We start from the raw sequence: 14,880 nt of genomic DNA, 5'->3' as shown, positions 1-14,880 counted from the left end.
TTGGGGCTCCAGGCAACACTTTGGAAGAATCCTTGACCCCTTCTCTTTCTCTTACACCCCACATTCCCTTTGTTACAAAACCTGCTTGGATCTTTCATCAAAATACACACAGGCTCTGACACTTCACACCATATCAGGCCTGTCAGCCGAGCCCAAGCCACAGTCAGCTTGTGCCTGGACCACTATGGTACACTCCTGACTCATGTCCTTGCTTCCACCATCACCCCCGCCCCCTGCCTCCAGGATCCACTCCCACGATAACAGCCAGAGAGACTCTTTGACCACTTCAACTTGATCAGGCCCCTTCTCTGTGCAGACCCCTGCAATGACTTCCCCTCCTCCTCACGTCAAAGCCAGAGTTTCCTGGGCCTGTCCTCAAAAGAGAGACTCAAACCGATGACCCCCACACCAGTTGTCCCCTGAAGCACTGTGCACGATAGCTGGAGGGTGGGGACAACCCAACCAACTGTCCCATCAAGGAATGAACAGATGAATGAGTAAATGGAATGCAAGGCATCCTCTAAGGAGGCAGGTCACATAGTCTTGACCTCAGACCCTCCAGGTGGGTTTCAACCACCACCCTTATGGATAATGGCCTACTCTGTCACCAGGTCTCTCAATCCCTCTTTAAAAAAAAATAAAACTCACCACCCTTGAATCAATACCAAGTCTTCCCAATCCTGTAGGACAGGGTAGAACTGCTCCTGTGAGTTTCTAAGATCCTAACTCTTACGGAAGTAGAAAGTCAAGTCTTTCTCCCTCGGAGTGGGCTGATGGTACAGAACTGCTGACCTTGCGGATCGCAGCCAATGCTCTTTGTACGTGTTTGTGTGGTGCACCTTTTCCCTCCCACAGGCACTTTCTGTTAGGTCTTTCTGTGTCCCTTGTACCCAGCAGGGTGATGAGCACTAATCGGTGCCTGGATGGGTGACAGAAAGGGTCAGGTGACCACTCACTGGTCTCGAGCACCGATGTTTTGTCGTTGCTCATGGGGCTCACCCCTGCAGCTAATAAACTCTGTGTCAGCTGTCTTGGGGGTTTATCAGTTAGGATGTTTCCGTTACAAATCACAGACCCTGACACCACGTATCTTCATCAAAGCGATTTCCTGACAGGAGCTCAGGGCTCCCGCCTGAGGTGGCAGGGAGCCGGAGGAGCAGGCTTGGAAGATGTTCTGGAGTCAGACGCTCCGGCGGCTGAAGTGGGGTGACCGCTACAGCAGGCACACTCTGCAGGAGGCTCTGGCTGGCTGGGACTCCCCCACCCACCCGCCGCCCCGTCCCCACTCAGAGTCATTTCTCCACAGCCTCCCAGGCACTTCAGCTGCTGGAAGGCTGGTCTTGGAAGCAGCAATTCATTGTCTGACTTGGGGTCCCGGGCTCATCCAGCTTCCAGAGCGGGGACACTGCTCCTGCCTACCACCAAGACCTCACAGAGCGGAGGGCGCCTCCAAGGGAAAGGGTTCTAGATAACCCTCTGCCCAAATATCCCCACCTGAGAGGACTTTAGACTCCGGTGATCTTAAACGAAAACTCTTCTTCTTGGCTCAATTCTGAGTACCAGGAGGCCACCGAGGACAATAAATGGTTCTCACTCCTGATTCAATCCCCTTCCAGTGCCTGAGCATGACACAAACGCAGGTGCACACACATACTCACATATCCCAGTCACTACTCACACACACACGCACACATACATACTCATACACATGTAAACCCACTCAGCATGCCCTTATACACATATTTAAGCAGCCCTGTGCCCCATGCACGACACAGACTCAGATATATGCCCACATATTTACATACCCACATACACAGGCACTCATGTACCACACAAGTACAGCATGCACACATCCATGCGCACGCTCACAGACAAGCACATGTGCATCCCCACGCATCCTGCAGGCGCCCCAGGCGCACATGAGTATGCGATTCAGGCTGCAGTGATTCCACTGTCATTAATCCCAACCCACCAGGACAGTTGCTCCTTTGATGTTCCCTTGGGGGAGCATTCCAGGAGGGCCCCACTCCACTGATGCGGAACTCTCTTGGGGGGTGGGGGGTGGTCAGTGAGCAGGAGGACATGTGTCGGGGGTGGGGCCAGGCTCCAGGAGGGAGACAGATCCGGCAGCAGGAGCACAGGGCCCTCGGGAGGGCTTCCCTGCAGAGCTCAGGGCAGCTGCCTGGGCCTTGACTTCTCTCCCCAAGAAATGAGCTATGTGCTCGTCCTGCCCCTCCAAAGTGGAACCAGAGACTCATTGGGTCTCTGACGACAAGCGGTGGGGGAGGCTGCACGTGGCAGGAAGGAGGCCACACTTGTCTCGGTCCTTCTTTGTTGTACAGTAAGATTTCCTTCAGGTTCAGGAAATCAGGATCCCAAATAAACCCTCAACGAGCTCTGGAGGCACCGTGGTTAAGTGCTTGGGTCCTAACTGAAAGGTTGGCTGGGTGACCCCGCCCACTGCTTCTGAGGAGAAAGAGGAGACCCGTCTGCTTCCTTAGAGACACGACCCTTGAGGACCTGTGGGACCGTCCTTCTCCATTCTCAAAGCCGCTGTGGGTCAGAACTGGCTCAGCAGCCGTGGACCTGCTTTGACGCTGGGTTTTAACGTCGACCGCAGACACACAAAAAGGGTGCACAGACGGAAACTTCTTAGGTGCACCCAAGCATTTGGAGGGACAAGGCTGGAGGCCAAGGGCCAAAGACTCAGGGGATAGCTAGGTCATTTGTCCCAGAGGTCTGCATCCTACTGGGTAAAGAGCAGCTGGGCTCTCAGAGGCTGGCAAGTGGCAAGCATCGCAAGCCCTGGTGGTGGGTCCTCCAATCGGACGCAAAAGAATGTGAAGAAAACCAAAGCGTCAAGCAGACCATTGGCCAAAGGCGTCATGGACCATATGACACACAGCCTCCACCAGCATGAGACAGGGAGAACTAGCTGGTGCCCGGCTACCATGACCAACCATTCGGACTGTGGTCACAACAGGGGGCCCAGAGAAAGTCGGGGGGGGGCAGCGGGGTGTAGAAGAAAGCCTCACATGCACAGAAAAGACTAGACCCACTAGATCTGACAGAGTGGAAGAACCACCCCACTGATGATGGCCCCCATGATACCTTTCTGAAGTGGAACTGAAGTCGTTCCCTGGGACCACCTTTCAGCCAAACGGGCCCATCCAGGAACTCATCACACGGGAGACGGTCACGTTCCTTCGAACGGTCAGTTAGACGAGAGTGAATGGGCCGCGTTTGCCCGAAAGTGAAGACGCGCGACCAGGAGGAAGGGACAGAGGATTTGGGGAGACATGGAGCCCTGGGCCGAGGGTGTGGTGCTCCATGTAGGAGTGATACACCCGTTGTCTGGGGTGCCCATGTGCCCATCACTGAACGGGAAACTGAATGGTGCCAGATCACAGCCTGGGAAACTCCGTGGGGCAGTTCTCGGCTCCATAAGGTCGCTGGTTGGAATCCAGCCCATGGCAGCAGGCCCTTGTGTTTATCCTGTGGACCAACCATATCCACCTCTTTCCAAATTTTCTCCCCATACATCCCTTGCCTAAAACCAAGAACACAAGCCTGTGATTAAGTAAAAAATACTCAAGTGGTAGCAGTTGGCACGACCACCACTCCCTCTAGTCCCAGATGCAAAGTTTGCACCCCCGGAATCAGCCCAGATATCAACTTTAACCCAGCCCTGTGCCGGTCTTGAGACTGCGTGGAAGAAGAAGCTGGGCAGGAATCAGCCCAAGTGTCCTGGGACGGAGCCATCAAAAGCAGACCGGTAACCCCCCTGCCAGCCAACCAGACACGCTGTTATTTGATAAAACTAATAATGCAAAACTTATTGCCGTCTCAAGGACGTCGTAAAAAACTCAGTAAAAATAAACAAGCACATGGCTGGTGTGGAAACTGGCGGCGGCGGCGGCGGCGAAGCCAAGCCAAGAAGAGTCTTGCCAAGCGGCGACGGGCGGCGTTCACATATATGCGTGGAATGTCTTGGGGAATTGGGGGTTTGTGTCTCATGTTTGAGCAATATTTGGGGATGCGATACCGCATGCACTCCTGTCTCGGATGCAAGCTACTCCTTTTCCGGGCGGCGTGGCATTCTCACATGCTTGGCTGGGGTGGGCTTTTCCTGTTCTGCCGCCGCCACCGCAGATGGAGCTGAAGTTCCTAAAGCCCACGAGAGCGGGGAAGGCGTGGGGATTGTCCAGCCTGTCCCGGGGTGAGACTCACCGTGCCACCGGTATGCTCTGCCTGCCTGCCTTGTGGAGCGAGTCTTCTTGTTGCGGGGCGAAGGGAGGGTCTCCCCGTGTAACCTGGGCCTCGGAGACCCCAGGTGTGCACAGAAGAGCCGTCCCAGAGGGCAGGGAGTTTGCAAGGCTGGGACCTTTCTCGGAAGCAGACTGCCAGGCCTTTCTTCCGAGGCACCTCTGGTTGGGTTGGAACAGCCGAGCTCTTGGCTTGCAGCTGAGCGCCCACCTGTTTGCATCACCTGGGTCCCCTGAGCATCTTCAGTGGGAGGAAAGGGTGCCCTGGTTTGACACGAGGGGAGCAGCAGCTCAGAGAGCAGTGGTGTGGTGGGTGGCTAGATGGACGGTGTAGCTGGGTATAGATGGGGGACGGAGGTCTCTAGGACCACAGAAACCATGTGCTTGACCATACCCTTGCCCTTGACTGTCTCCTCCACCACCCTTCGCTGGCATGGTGCTGTGGGCTTAAAAGGGGCTTCATCTGGTGCTCTGTTCCGAGGGTCTGTCATCAGGCCCCAGCATGTGATGGTCTCCAAGCCCAAGGCAACACAGCATGTCCAGTCCTGCGCCATCTCCAGGCTCCCTGGTGGACCAGACCGCTGGCCTCCATAGAGTTCTCACTGGCTCGGTTTAGAAGTAGGTCTCCAGGCCCTTTTTCTAGTCCATCTTAACCTGGAAGCTCCGCCGAAACATGTTCAGCATTCTAAACCCATGCCGACCTCCACCGACAGACCGGCGGTCACTTTGTATGAGGTGCATGGACTCGGACTCCAATCTGGGGTCTCCCTGGTGACAGGTGAGATCCCAGCCCTGACCACGATGTCAGGCCTGCCGGCCCTGGCGCTGCCCCATTCACTCCCCATCTCTCCATCAGCCCGGGGCTGATTTCCCACAGTCTCATGGTGGACATTGGGGTCAGCGTGGGAGGTGAGACAAAGACCATGATAAATTGGGTGTTCCAACTCCGAGTCCTGGCTGGTGGCATGTTGGTCAACCTGTGTGTCCACAGTGGCTGGGGTTGGCACCATGAAAATGGTCACCACATCCCACCCTCCATGGGCATCACACTGGCGATGGGTACCCAGCGAAGCCGGGGGTGGGGGGGTGGGGGGCTGCTGTAGGTTCTGGGCAGCCTATCAAATGAGGAGGGGGAGGAGGCGGGTACCAGCTGTGTTTGGGGTCTGAATTGGTTGCAGCCCCCTCTCTGGCCACTCGGCCAGCGGCCAGCAGGGGAAGCGGGCGGGCTGTGAGAAGAATATCAAGTCACTGCTCGTGGGGGCCCCTTCCAGCTGAATACAGCCCTCGCCCTTCAATCCAATTAAAGGCCGATATTATGTCAGTGGCAATGTATGCCAATCCTAATATCGTCTAATAAGCCTTAAAATAGCACTCAGTAAGCGGAAAGCCCGGTGGTTTAATTTGATTCGCAGCCTAATAACAGGCTTAATAAGAGGGAATTGGCCCCTTTTTATTTTCCAACCGGTCTCCGCATGCTCTTTTCTTTCCTCCTTTCCCGACTGTGGAGCGCGGAGCCCAGGGCCAGAGGGCGGCTGAGGGATTGGTGCAGTGAACGTGGCCATTCCTGCCCACTGAGCTCTGCCGCGGGGGTTACCCAGACATGGGCTCCACATCCCTGACCCTCTGTCTGTCTGTCCGTACTGGGTGCCTCTTTTTGCGCTTGTGCCTTCTGCAGGGAGTGGGGGGCTCCCTGTGGGGATGTTTGGGTGAGGAGCCCCTCACCACTCCCTGGCTCCGAGCCTTGGGTTTCCCTGCAGGGCCTGCAGGGCAGGGAGACGTGTTCTCACAAAGCCACCACTAGAAAGGACCATGGGCAAGTCATAGGAACCCAGGCTGGGGCGGGCTCAAGAATACAGCAAGGCGCTCAAGGAGGCCCCAGGGTGCTAGGGAGCAAGGGAGGGCATTCCGTCCTTCACCAGGAATGGGTGTTGGCATGGAAGCACAGCCCGCACGCTGATTCCAGGGACTGTGCCCAGCTCTTGGGAAGGCAAAGTTGCCCCAAACATTCGCAAAGCAGGGCTTGGGGGGTTAGTGTTCTTGTTTAAAAGCAGGCTTAATGAGCTCTATGTGCTTCATGGGATAACGTTTGGATTCGCCCACTTATGGTGTGCGGTTCAGGTGGCTGGGCCACATCTATGGTTTGACACCATCACCACGGCTCTTTCTAAAATATCTGCATGACAGGCAGTCCCCGGTCTGCCTTGTGAGGCTCACCTTTGTACTTAAGTTGAAACAGATGCATTTTATATCCAATGTCAATGTGCCAAATGTCTGTCTGCATAGATGGTATGCCTTTCTGTGCATGTTGTGAAGTGTCATGGAGTCCGTTCCAACCCAGACAACCCAGAGCCATGCAATGCCCAACAGGAGGAAACACTGCCCGGTCCTGCTCCGTCCTCACAGTGGTTCCTGGGCTGGAGCCCATTGCTGCAGCCACTGTGTCCATCCATCTCCTCGAGGGTCTTCCTCTTTCACTGCCTCTCCACTTCACCGAGCATGGTGTCCATCTCCAGGAACCGGTTTCTCCTGACCACATGTCCAAAGAATGTCAGACGAAGTTGCACCATCCATGCCTCCAGCCATACTTCTTCCCAGACAGCTTGGCTTGCCATTTCAGCAGTCCAGAGGGCTTTCAATATTCTTTACCAGCACCACAATGCAAACACATCGATGCCTCTGCAACTTCCTGATTCCCTGTCCAACTTTCACCTGCAGAGGAGGCCACTGAAAGTACCATGGCTTGGGTCAGCCTCACCTGAGTCCTCCAAGTGACCTCCTTGCTTTTTGCAACACTCTAAAGAAGTCTTGTCTGGCAGCTTTACTTAATGCACCGTCTTTTGATCTCTTGGTGGCTGCTTCCATGAACATTGATTGTGGTTCTAAGCAGGCCGAAATCCTTGACAATGTCGGACTTGCTCCATGTATCACGGTGTCACCCATGGGCCCAGTGGTGAGGATTTGGGTCTTCCTTCCATGGAGTCATAATCCACCCCGAAGGCTTCATGCCTCGGTCTTCAGCACGAGGGCTTCAAGTCCTGCTCACCTTTAGCAAGCAAGCTTATGTCACCTGCATATCTCAGATTGTCAATAAGCCTCCCTCCAATCCCGATGCCACGTTCTTCTACGTATAATCCAGCTCCTCTGACGATTTGCTTGGTGTAGAGATAGAATAAGGATGCACAAAGACTGCAAAGAAACATCCCCAGACACACTAAGACACCTTGAACAAAACAATACAGTCATCATCATCATCATCATCATCATCACCACCACCCCCGCTGCCATAGGAGGTTCAGCTTCAGGCTGCTGACCGAAGGTGGGCGGTTGGACACTACAGTGGCTCCAAGGAAGGAAGAGGAAGCTGTCTGCTCCGTCCCACAAAGATTTACATCTTGGAAACCCTGGGGACGGGTTCCTCTCTCTCCCATAGGGAGGGAGCACTGTGGGTCGCAATAGACTCGAGGGCAGCGGGCTAATACTAGTAATGTCTTGATGCATTTAACAAAGTAGCCCCAATTTGTTATGACACACCACTGCACGGACCTCGAATTTTCAGTGTACTAGGTGTTAAGGGGTTGGCTTGTTCACGATGGGTTCTATGTACATCAGACATTTGTGCCCTGGGGTCTGCCTGTCCTCCAAGAAGAACAACAGAGCTCCTTAGTCACCCCCCACCCCCCACCAGGTGCCCACTAACCCACCCTGCTCCTCCGTGGTGTCTCCTCGTCTGTTATTTCGTGTAAGTGGAAGCACACGGCTTCTTTCACTTAGGATGTTTCTAAGATCCACCCACGTTGTAAAATGGATCAGAACCGCATTTCCTTTCTAATTGCCAGCTCGCACTCCATTTTATGTGTTTGCCACGTTTGGACTCTCTCTTCATTCAACAGTGGGTGATTTGGGGGTCAGATTACCTTCGTGGCTACTAAGAATGCTGTGTCCATGTGGTCATGCAGACATGTATATTTTCATAAATCATTTTATTGGGGTCTCACAGCTCTTATAATAATACACACTTCGACTGCATCAGGCACATTTGTACATATGTGGCCATCGTTGTTTTCTTTTTTTTAAATATTTTTATTTTTATATTCTTTTATTGGAGGCTTGTACAATGCTTATCACAATCCATACATCCAACCATTGTGTCGAGCACATGTGTACATGTTGCCTTCACCATTTTCAAAATATTTTCTTTCTGCTAGGTCCTTGGTATCAGCTCCTTTTTCCCTCCCTCCCCCACCCTTCCACCCACGTGACCCCTTGATAAAGTAGAAATTATTATTGTTTTCATGTCTTACACCATCTGCTGTCTCCCTTCACCCACATTTCTGTTGGTCATCCCCCTGGTGGGGGTGGTTATACATCGTTCATTATAATCGGTTCCCCCTTTCTTCCTCTTCTCCCCCCACCATCTCCCTACCCTCACAGTATCGCTACTCTCATTATTGATGGTGTGGGGCTTATCCGTCCTGGATTCTGTGTGTGGAGAGCTCTTACCCGTACCTGTGTACATACTCCCGTCTAGCTGTATTGGTAAGGTAGAACTGGGGTCATGATAGTGGGAGGGGGGTGGAAGCATTAAAGAAATAGAGGAATGTTGTGTGTTTCATCGGTGCTATGGCACACCCTGGCTGGCTCGGTGGACATGGGTTTTTAGTTCTTTGGGATTCACAGCTAGGAGCCACACTGCTGAGCCACACGGTCAATCTATGTTGGCTCCTCTGGGGAGTTTCTCCAGGTTGTCTTCCCATGTGGCTCCACCATTTAAATCCCCACCAGCAACATATGAGATTCCATCACCCCACATCCTCTCCAACACTTGCCAACATTCATCTTTCCATGATTTCCAGCCTGGGTAGCTGTAGCCTGACATTGCACTGTGCTTTTGGCTTGCATCTGCCTGCCTGGACTTAGCATAGCTCTTGGGGGGACTTCAGAAGGGATTGTGCTTTTAGCCTGTGCAAAGCAGCTTGGATGGTCTGGGTCCTGCAACCATGGCATGAGAATGTATCTCATGTCTTGTCCCTGAAGGCCTTTCCAAATAGGACTAACTCTACCTGGGAGGATGTGGGCTCCCCTCCCTGTGGGTCCCGATAGCCACACCAGGAAGTGAGTGACAGCCTCTCCAGGCACCACACCCCGCACCCCAGTTCTGTCTGGATCCGGTTACTTCTCTTCTCACCCTCCACGGTGTGGACAAGTGGCTGCCTGGATCTATTTCAGTAGTGAGTGATGGGTTTCTATACATAGCCAGCCGCCTAACCTCTTTGGCAGCTCCTGGGTTGAAAGGTGCTGTTGAGAGAGAGCGAGGGAGACACAGAGAGAGAGAGAACACTAAATAACTCATTTATTTTTAAGTATCTCTCAAGGGCGGCTCCAATGCGTGGGCCTCTAATGATGGCTAGCTCTGGCTGCCCTGTCCTTGGCAGAGCTTTGCAGGCTGGGCACGTGCCCAGTGACTCCTGTTCATATGTGAGCAGGCAGCGGTACCCACTGGAGGCTGCATGTCACTGGGTCCCTAGGGAAAGGCTCAACTCATCCCTTGCCTGTGTTGGGTACAGGGCAGCCTCCCCAGCATTTGTTCTACCTCCCCCCACTCTGAGGGGACCAAGGAGGGGCATCGGGAGAACAGGCTCCACCCCAGACCCAGGTCTGATCATGCTAAACCTAGAACGTCCCTGGCCCCATGGGTGCTTGGTGAGAGGGTGGGGGCCCTCTTGATGCCCGGGAGAATGAAGGGACTCCAGGAAGTTCGTGGGGGGAAATTCCACTATCTTTTCATTCCTTCTTTCCATGCACTTTTGGACACCTCCGTGTATTCACACACCTTTCCCACATTGGGCGGGGTGTGGGGCGGGCGCTGCTTGCTCTGCCTGGTCTTAGTGACTGTGCCCTGGAGTCTTGACCCCACAGCCTGGCCGGGCTAGGGCAGCCAGCGCTCACGAGGTCCTTCGTCTGCAACCAGGAGCAATCTCTTCTCCTGGCCTCCTGGCCTGGTGTCAAGCATGTTGCTTCTCTGTGAGTCCCACGACGTGGGGAAGCCAGGAACTCAGCAGAAGAGAAGACCCAGGAAGGAGAAAGGCAGGGGGCACCCCACATCTCCTGGGGCTCCGGTTCTCGGGCTTGGTGCTCGTCCTGGCTTACAGGTTCAGCGAGGCTGTAGCTTCCCCTCCCTACACAGACTATGGGTTTGAAGTTCGTTCCACTGTCACCTCCATAGTAAAGATTAGGGACAGGGGTTGAGTGCTCATGGAAGGAAAGAAAGTTAGTACGAGGTCGTTGGTAGCTGTCATAGCTTGGCCCTCCCCTGCCAGAGCCCACTGACTCCTGTGCACCCCCTGTGCCTAATGGAGTAAAATGTTGCTTATGATGGGCTGGGGCCCAGACCGTCCCGAGAACTGGGTTTTCTTTGGCTGGTTGCTTGACCAGCAGCTCTGCTGAAATGTGTGTGCAGGAGGGGCACTGCGAGATTCGAACCCTGGGCTCCAAAGGGGAGGATAAGCTCTCTGAGCCATGCCCACCTCCTCGTAAGTGGCAGGCCCAGGGTCATAACCCATCTGTGTGCCTCCAGCAGCCACATATGTCCTGCGGATTCCTGGGACGCTGGCAGAACTTCAGGACAGCCGTATGTATACCTGATGCCCCTACCCGATAGGTCCATCATGCCATGCACCCAGCACCCCCACAGGGAAAACAGCAAGGTGAGGGCAGTTTCTTCCCCCTCCCCTGGCACCTTTTGCCCAAGGATTCTCTGCAATGTGTCAGGTCCTTGCATGCCAATGTGTCTGGGCTGGGAATTCTGGTTCAAATGCACCTAGTAGAAGCAGTGAGACAGGGGCTCAGATGGTACAGTGGGGTTTGTATTGGGCTGCAAACTGCAGGGTCGGCAGTTTGAAACTAACCTGTTCTTCTGTGGGACACAGAAGAGTCTTTCTACTCCCATAAAGTGTTAGTCTTGGCACCTCACAGGGGCAGTCCTACGGGTCTCTGTCAGTCAGAATTGACTTGATGACAGTGAGTTTGCAGAGCAATAAATGGTCTGAATGCTGCCCAAGGGGGAAAGGGGTCCAGTGCAGCTCCCCCACCCCGGGAAACACAAGTCGTCCTGGACTTAGAGTGGAGGGCAGGGCTGGCTGGGCTTTGCCACCCTTGCAAGTGGTCTCTGGCAGTGGCTTGCTCTCCCTGTACCTGGAATGGTGTTGCAGCCTCTTCTCGCCTGCCCCGCCCCCCGGCCCCTTGTGATCAACCACGCTCTAGATCAGTGGTTCTCAATCTGTGGGTCGCCACTCCTTTGGGACCCTTTCACAGGGGTCACCTGATTCATCACAGTAGCAAAACTACAGTGATGAAATAGCAACAAAAATAATTTTTATGGTTGGGGGGGGCAGAGTCACCATAACCTGAGGAATTGTATGAAAGGGTCGTGGCACTAGGAAGGTTGAGAACCACTGCTCTAGACCCTCAGGCTGTGACTGCTCCCTGCGTGGCCTCGCTTCTCCTGCCTGGCCCTCTGGAAGCTTCTTCTTGGATCGGCAGGGACTCATCTCTAACCATCGTGGGACCCCCACTGGCATTTTGCCCTCTCAGTTCCCCAACCCCACTGCAGCTTCGCTTTGCCCCTCCTGTGTCAGCACAGCACACACACACCTGCACGCAGACAGGCTCAGCCCTCGCTTCTCTCTCTCATTCCATTTCCAGGGGATGAGACTGGCCTTGGGCTTGGGTGGTCGTCATGGCGACAGGGCCCAGCTCCTGCCCTGCAGGGCTCTAGAGTTCTCCCCAGCAGGCTCTCTGAGCTGGAAGAGCAAGGTCGGACCCCCTTAGGCTCCTTCTCTTGGTGGGGAGAGGATCCGCCTGCCAAGGCACTGATGCTTACCTGTCCGACGAGAGTGGGCATCTTCTAGTGACCCCCAAGGGCAGCCAGAGCAACAAGAGCCAATGGGATCAGGGCCACACCCCAGTCCTCTGCCTTCTGTTATCTTTCCCAGGTTCTGCAAAGGGAGGTGTCTGCCTCTCTCCCTCTGACCTGTCATTTAATGTTATTGTCTTGGTCCTGATCGGAGATACCCTCCATCACACCTGCCCGTCTGCTCACCACTCTGCACAGACCCTGAAGAGAACGCTCATCAGTCACGTCGGCCGGGACCTCTGGAGCTCCCACATGTCCACGCCTCCCCGTCTAGCATCTGCCGGTTGCCCTTGACTGCTGTTGACCCACAACCAGAGGAAGCACCTCCCAGCCCTGGCTATTCGTGACTGGTTGCTGAGACGACTGTTGGGTTCCCTAGGTTTGCGTGGGCTGGTGTTTGGAAGTAGATCACCAGGCCTTTCTTGCTAGTCCATCCAGTTCCGCTAGAACCTGCCCAACACGGAAGCCTGTGCGGACGGCCAGGTGGGGCTACCCATGCGGTGCCTAGGCCAGGAATCAAACAGGGAGAGGGGGCGAGTCTTACATGGAAGGTGAGAATTGTACCACTGAAGAGCCCAAACGCCCACTGATATTCCCACTTGAGTCACTCAGCAACTCAAAGACCTTCCCGCCCTTGCTGTCTGTAATCTAACCACCCCGGCTGGAAAGCCCCACCCGCTCCTGCGGCAGTGGGCAGGGGTGGGCTGTGTCAGGGCAGGGGGCAATCATCAAAGGGAGGACAACCCAGGCCACTCCTGAGTCGCTGTGGTCTTCCCAGTTTGGAAGGTCAGTGTTTGAGGGTCGGTGGCAGCAAAAGCCTGGCCCCGTCATCAGCTCTGGAGTGAGAGACAGGGACTGTGTGCACGCAGGCTACACCTGGTCATCAGGTGTTCACTCAGCCTCTCCCATCACAGATGTGGGGGTGAGCCGCTGGGTACTGTCAAACATGAGAAGTTGGGTTTTTTTAAGTCTGTTTTCAGTTTTCTACCAAACAGTTCAAGTGCCTACCTGCCTACTCCCTTTGGGAGCCAAAGATGTGGATCTCACTAGAAATTGCTTAGATTGGGGAAAGCTAAATTTGACTCCAGTTGCCCTGGTAGTTTAGTGGTTGCACGCTGGGCTATCAACTGCAGAGTCGGCAGTTCAAAACCACCAGCCACTCTGCAGAGAAAGACAAGGTTTCTACTCCCGTAAAAGAGTTCACATCTCAGAGTCCACAGGACTTCTCTGTCCTACAGGGTCACTGAGTCAGAATTGACTCGATGGCAGTGAGTTTTGAGTTTAAATTCTAGCATGGACTCGTTTGCCTGGAGAAGGACATCGTGCTTGGTAACGCAGAGGCAGCGGATAGAAAAGGGACAGGTTCTCCATGAGGTGGATTGGCACAGGGGCTTCCACTGTGGGTTCTAAGCACAGCAACCATAGTGAGGCTGGCACAGGACCTGGCAGTGTTTCCTGCCCCTGTGTGTAGGGTCACCAGCTGGATGGCACCTGACAGTATCAGTAACCGTCCCACCAAGTCTGCGTTATTTTACGGGGCTCAGAGAAGTCACACACCCTACCGAAAGTAAGACCCCGCAATTCCCAGCAGTATCTGCGTCCCTCTCTGCTGACTGCCCCTTGCGGGGGTCCCCGTTGGCTCACAGCTGTCGGTGGGGAGAAGGTGAAATGACACCAAGGCTCAGACCCACAGAGAGGGTCATCTTGAGGTCAGGCCAACAGGCGGCCCACTGTACCCGCTGTGGGGTGATGTGGAGCCAGGACTCACGGGGCCTCTTGGTCTGGCAGCAGATGGGGAAGGCGAACAGAGGGACAGAGGGATGGGGCGTGGGAAGAGAGACCCAGGAGGGAAGGGGCAGGGGAGGGCCCAGTGCCTGAAGAGAGGGGAGGCTGCCGTGCGCAGTGAGGACGTCTGAGCCCAGAGAGAATGCGTGTCTTTATCTTTGTCTGCACAATTTATGGTCCAGCTGGGCCCTTCCGCTGGCCATGGAGGGTCTTCTGGCAGTTCCACAAGAGTTACTCTGGGGGTGAGACACTGGACCCCCTGGGACCCTGCCAGGAGCCGATGTCGCCATGGTTATTGGAGGGCCGTTCCCGACTGGAGTTGGCGGCAGAGCTCGGAAGATTTAGGGGACAGGGCTTAAAGCATCTTCAGAGTAGCCATTGACGGGAACCCCGGTGTGCAGAGCCCCAGGCTGCATCAGACCCTTCCTTCCCCGCCCACTCTGAGGGACCAGCTTCTGGTGCTCATTCATTCAGTCAGTCAGCAGCAATTCAAGCAACCACCATGTGGCGAGTGAAAGAGTCATAATAATCGTCGGGCAATCACCGAAACCGCTCACCACCACCAGTCCATGCCAACTCACAGCGACCCTGCAGGACGGGGCAGAACCGCCCCTGTGGGTTTCCGAGACTGTGACTCTTGATGGGAGCAGACAGCCTCATCTTTCTCCCACAGAGCGGCTGGTGGATTTGAATGGCTGACCTTGTGGTTAGCAGCAACCGAGGGCAGTTAGTTTTCTTCCCCTCAAGAAAGAAACAAGAGCCTTGTGGTCGTGGTTGATGGGCGTATGATCCACTCCTGCTGTGCTTCATAAACGGGGGAACCTAAGAGAAACAATAAAACACAAAAACAAGGCTAAACAGAAAGAAGAAAATGACAGTAATAATCCAGGTGATTATTTTTTTTTGGAGCGGCTCCCA

The 14,880-nt window shown here is 54.5% G+C and overlaps 1 protein-coding gene across 2 annotated transcripts in view; it reads left to right on the top strand.

Annotated features, from left to right (window-relative positions):
* Positions 1-14,880, top strand: part of PLXNA4 (plexin A4) — a 457,211-nt gene that overhangs the window by 213,548 nt on the left and 228,783 nt on the right. The window contains exon 4 of one of the 2 annotated variants that reach the window (XM_075558681.1): positions 12,257-14,024. The exons of the other annotated variant lie outside the window; for it this stretch is intronic. Coding sequence (XP_075414796.1) covers positions 12,257-12,325 — 69 coding nt within the window. The 3' untranslated portion in view covers positions 12,326-14,024. Of the gene's footprint in view, positions 1-12,256; positions 14,025-14,880 lie in introns of those variants that run through there. 2 annotated transcript variants of the gene reach the window in all.

The sequence above is a fragment of the Tenrec ecaudatus genome, chromosome 9, assembly GCF_050624435.1.
Source record: "Tenrec ecaudatus isolate mTenEca1 chromosome 9, mTenEca1.hap1, whole genome shotgun sequence".
NCBI classification, from domain to species: Eukaryota; Metazoa; Chordata; class Mammalia; order Afrosoricida; family Tenrecidae; genus Tenrec; species Tenrec ecaudatus.
The sequence above is the reverse complement of the archived record's forward strand: the minus strand, read 5'-3'. Positions and strand labels throughout refer to the sequence as shown.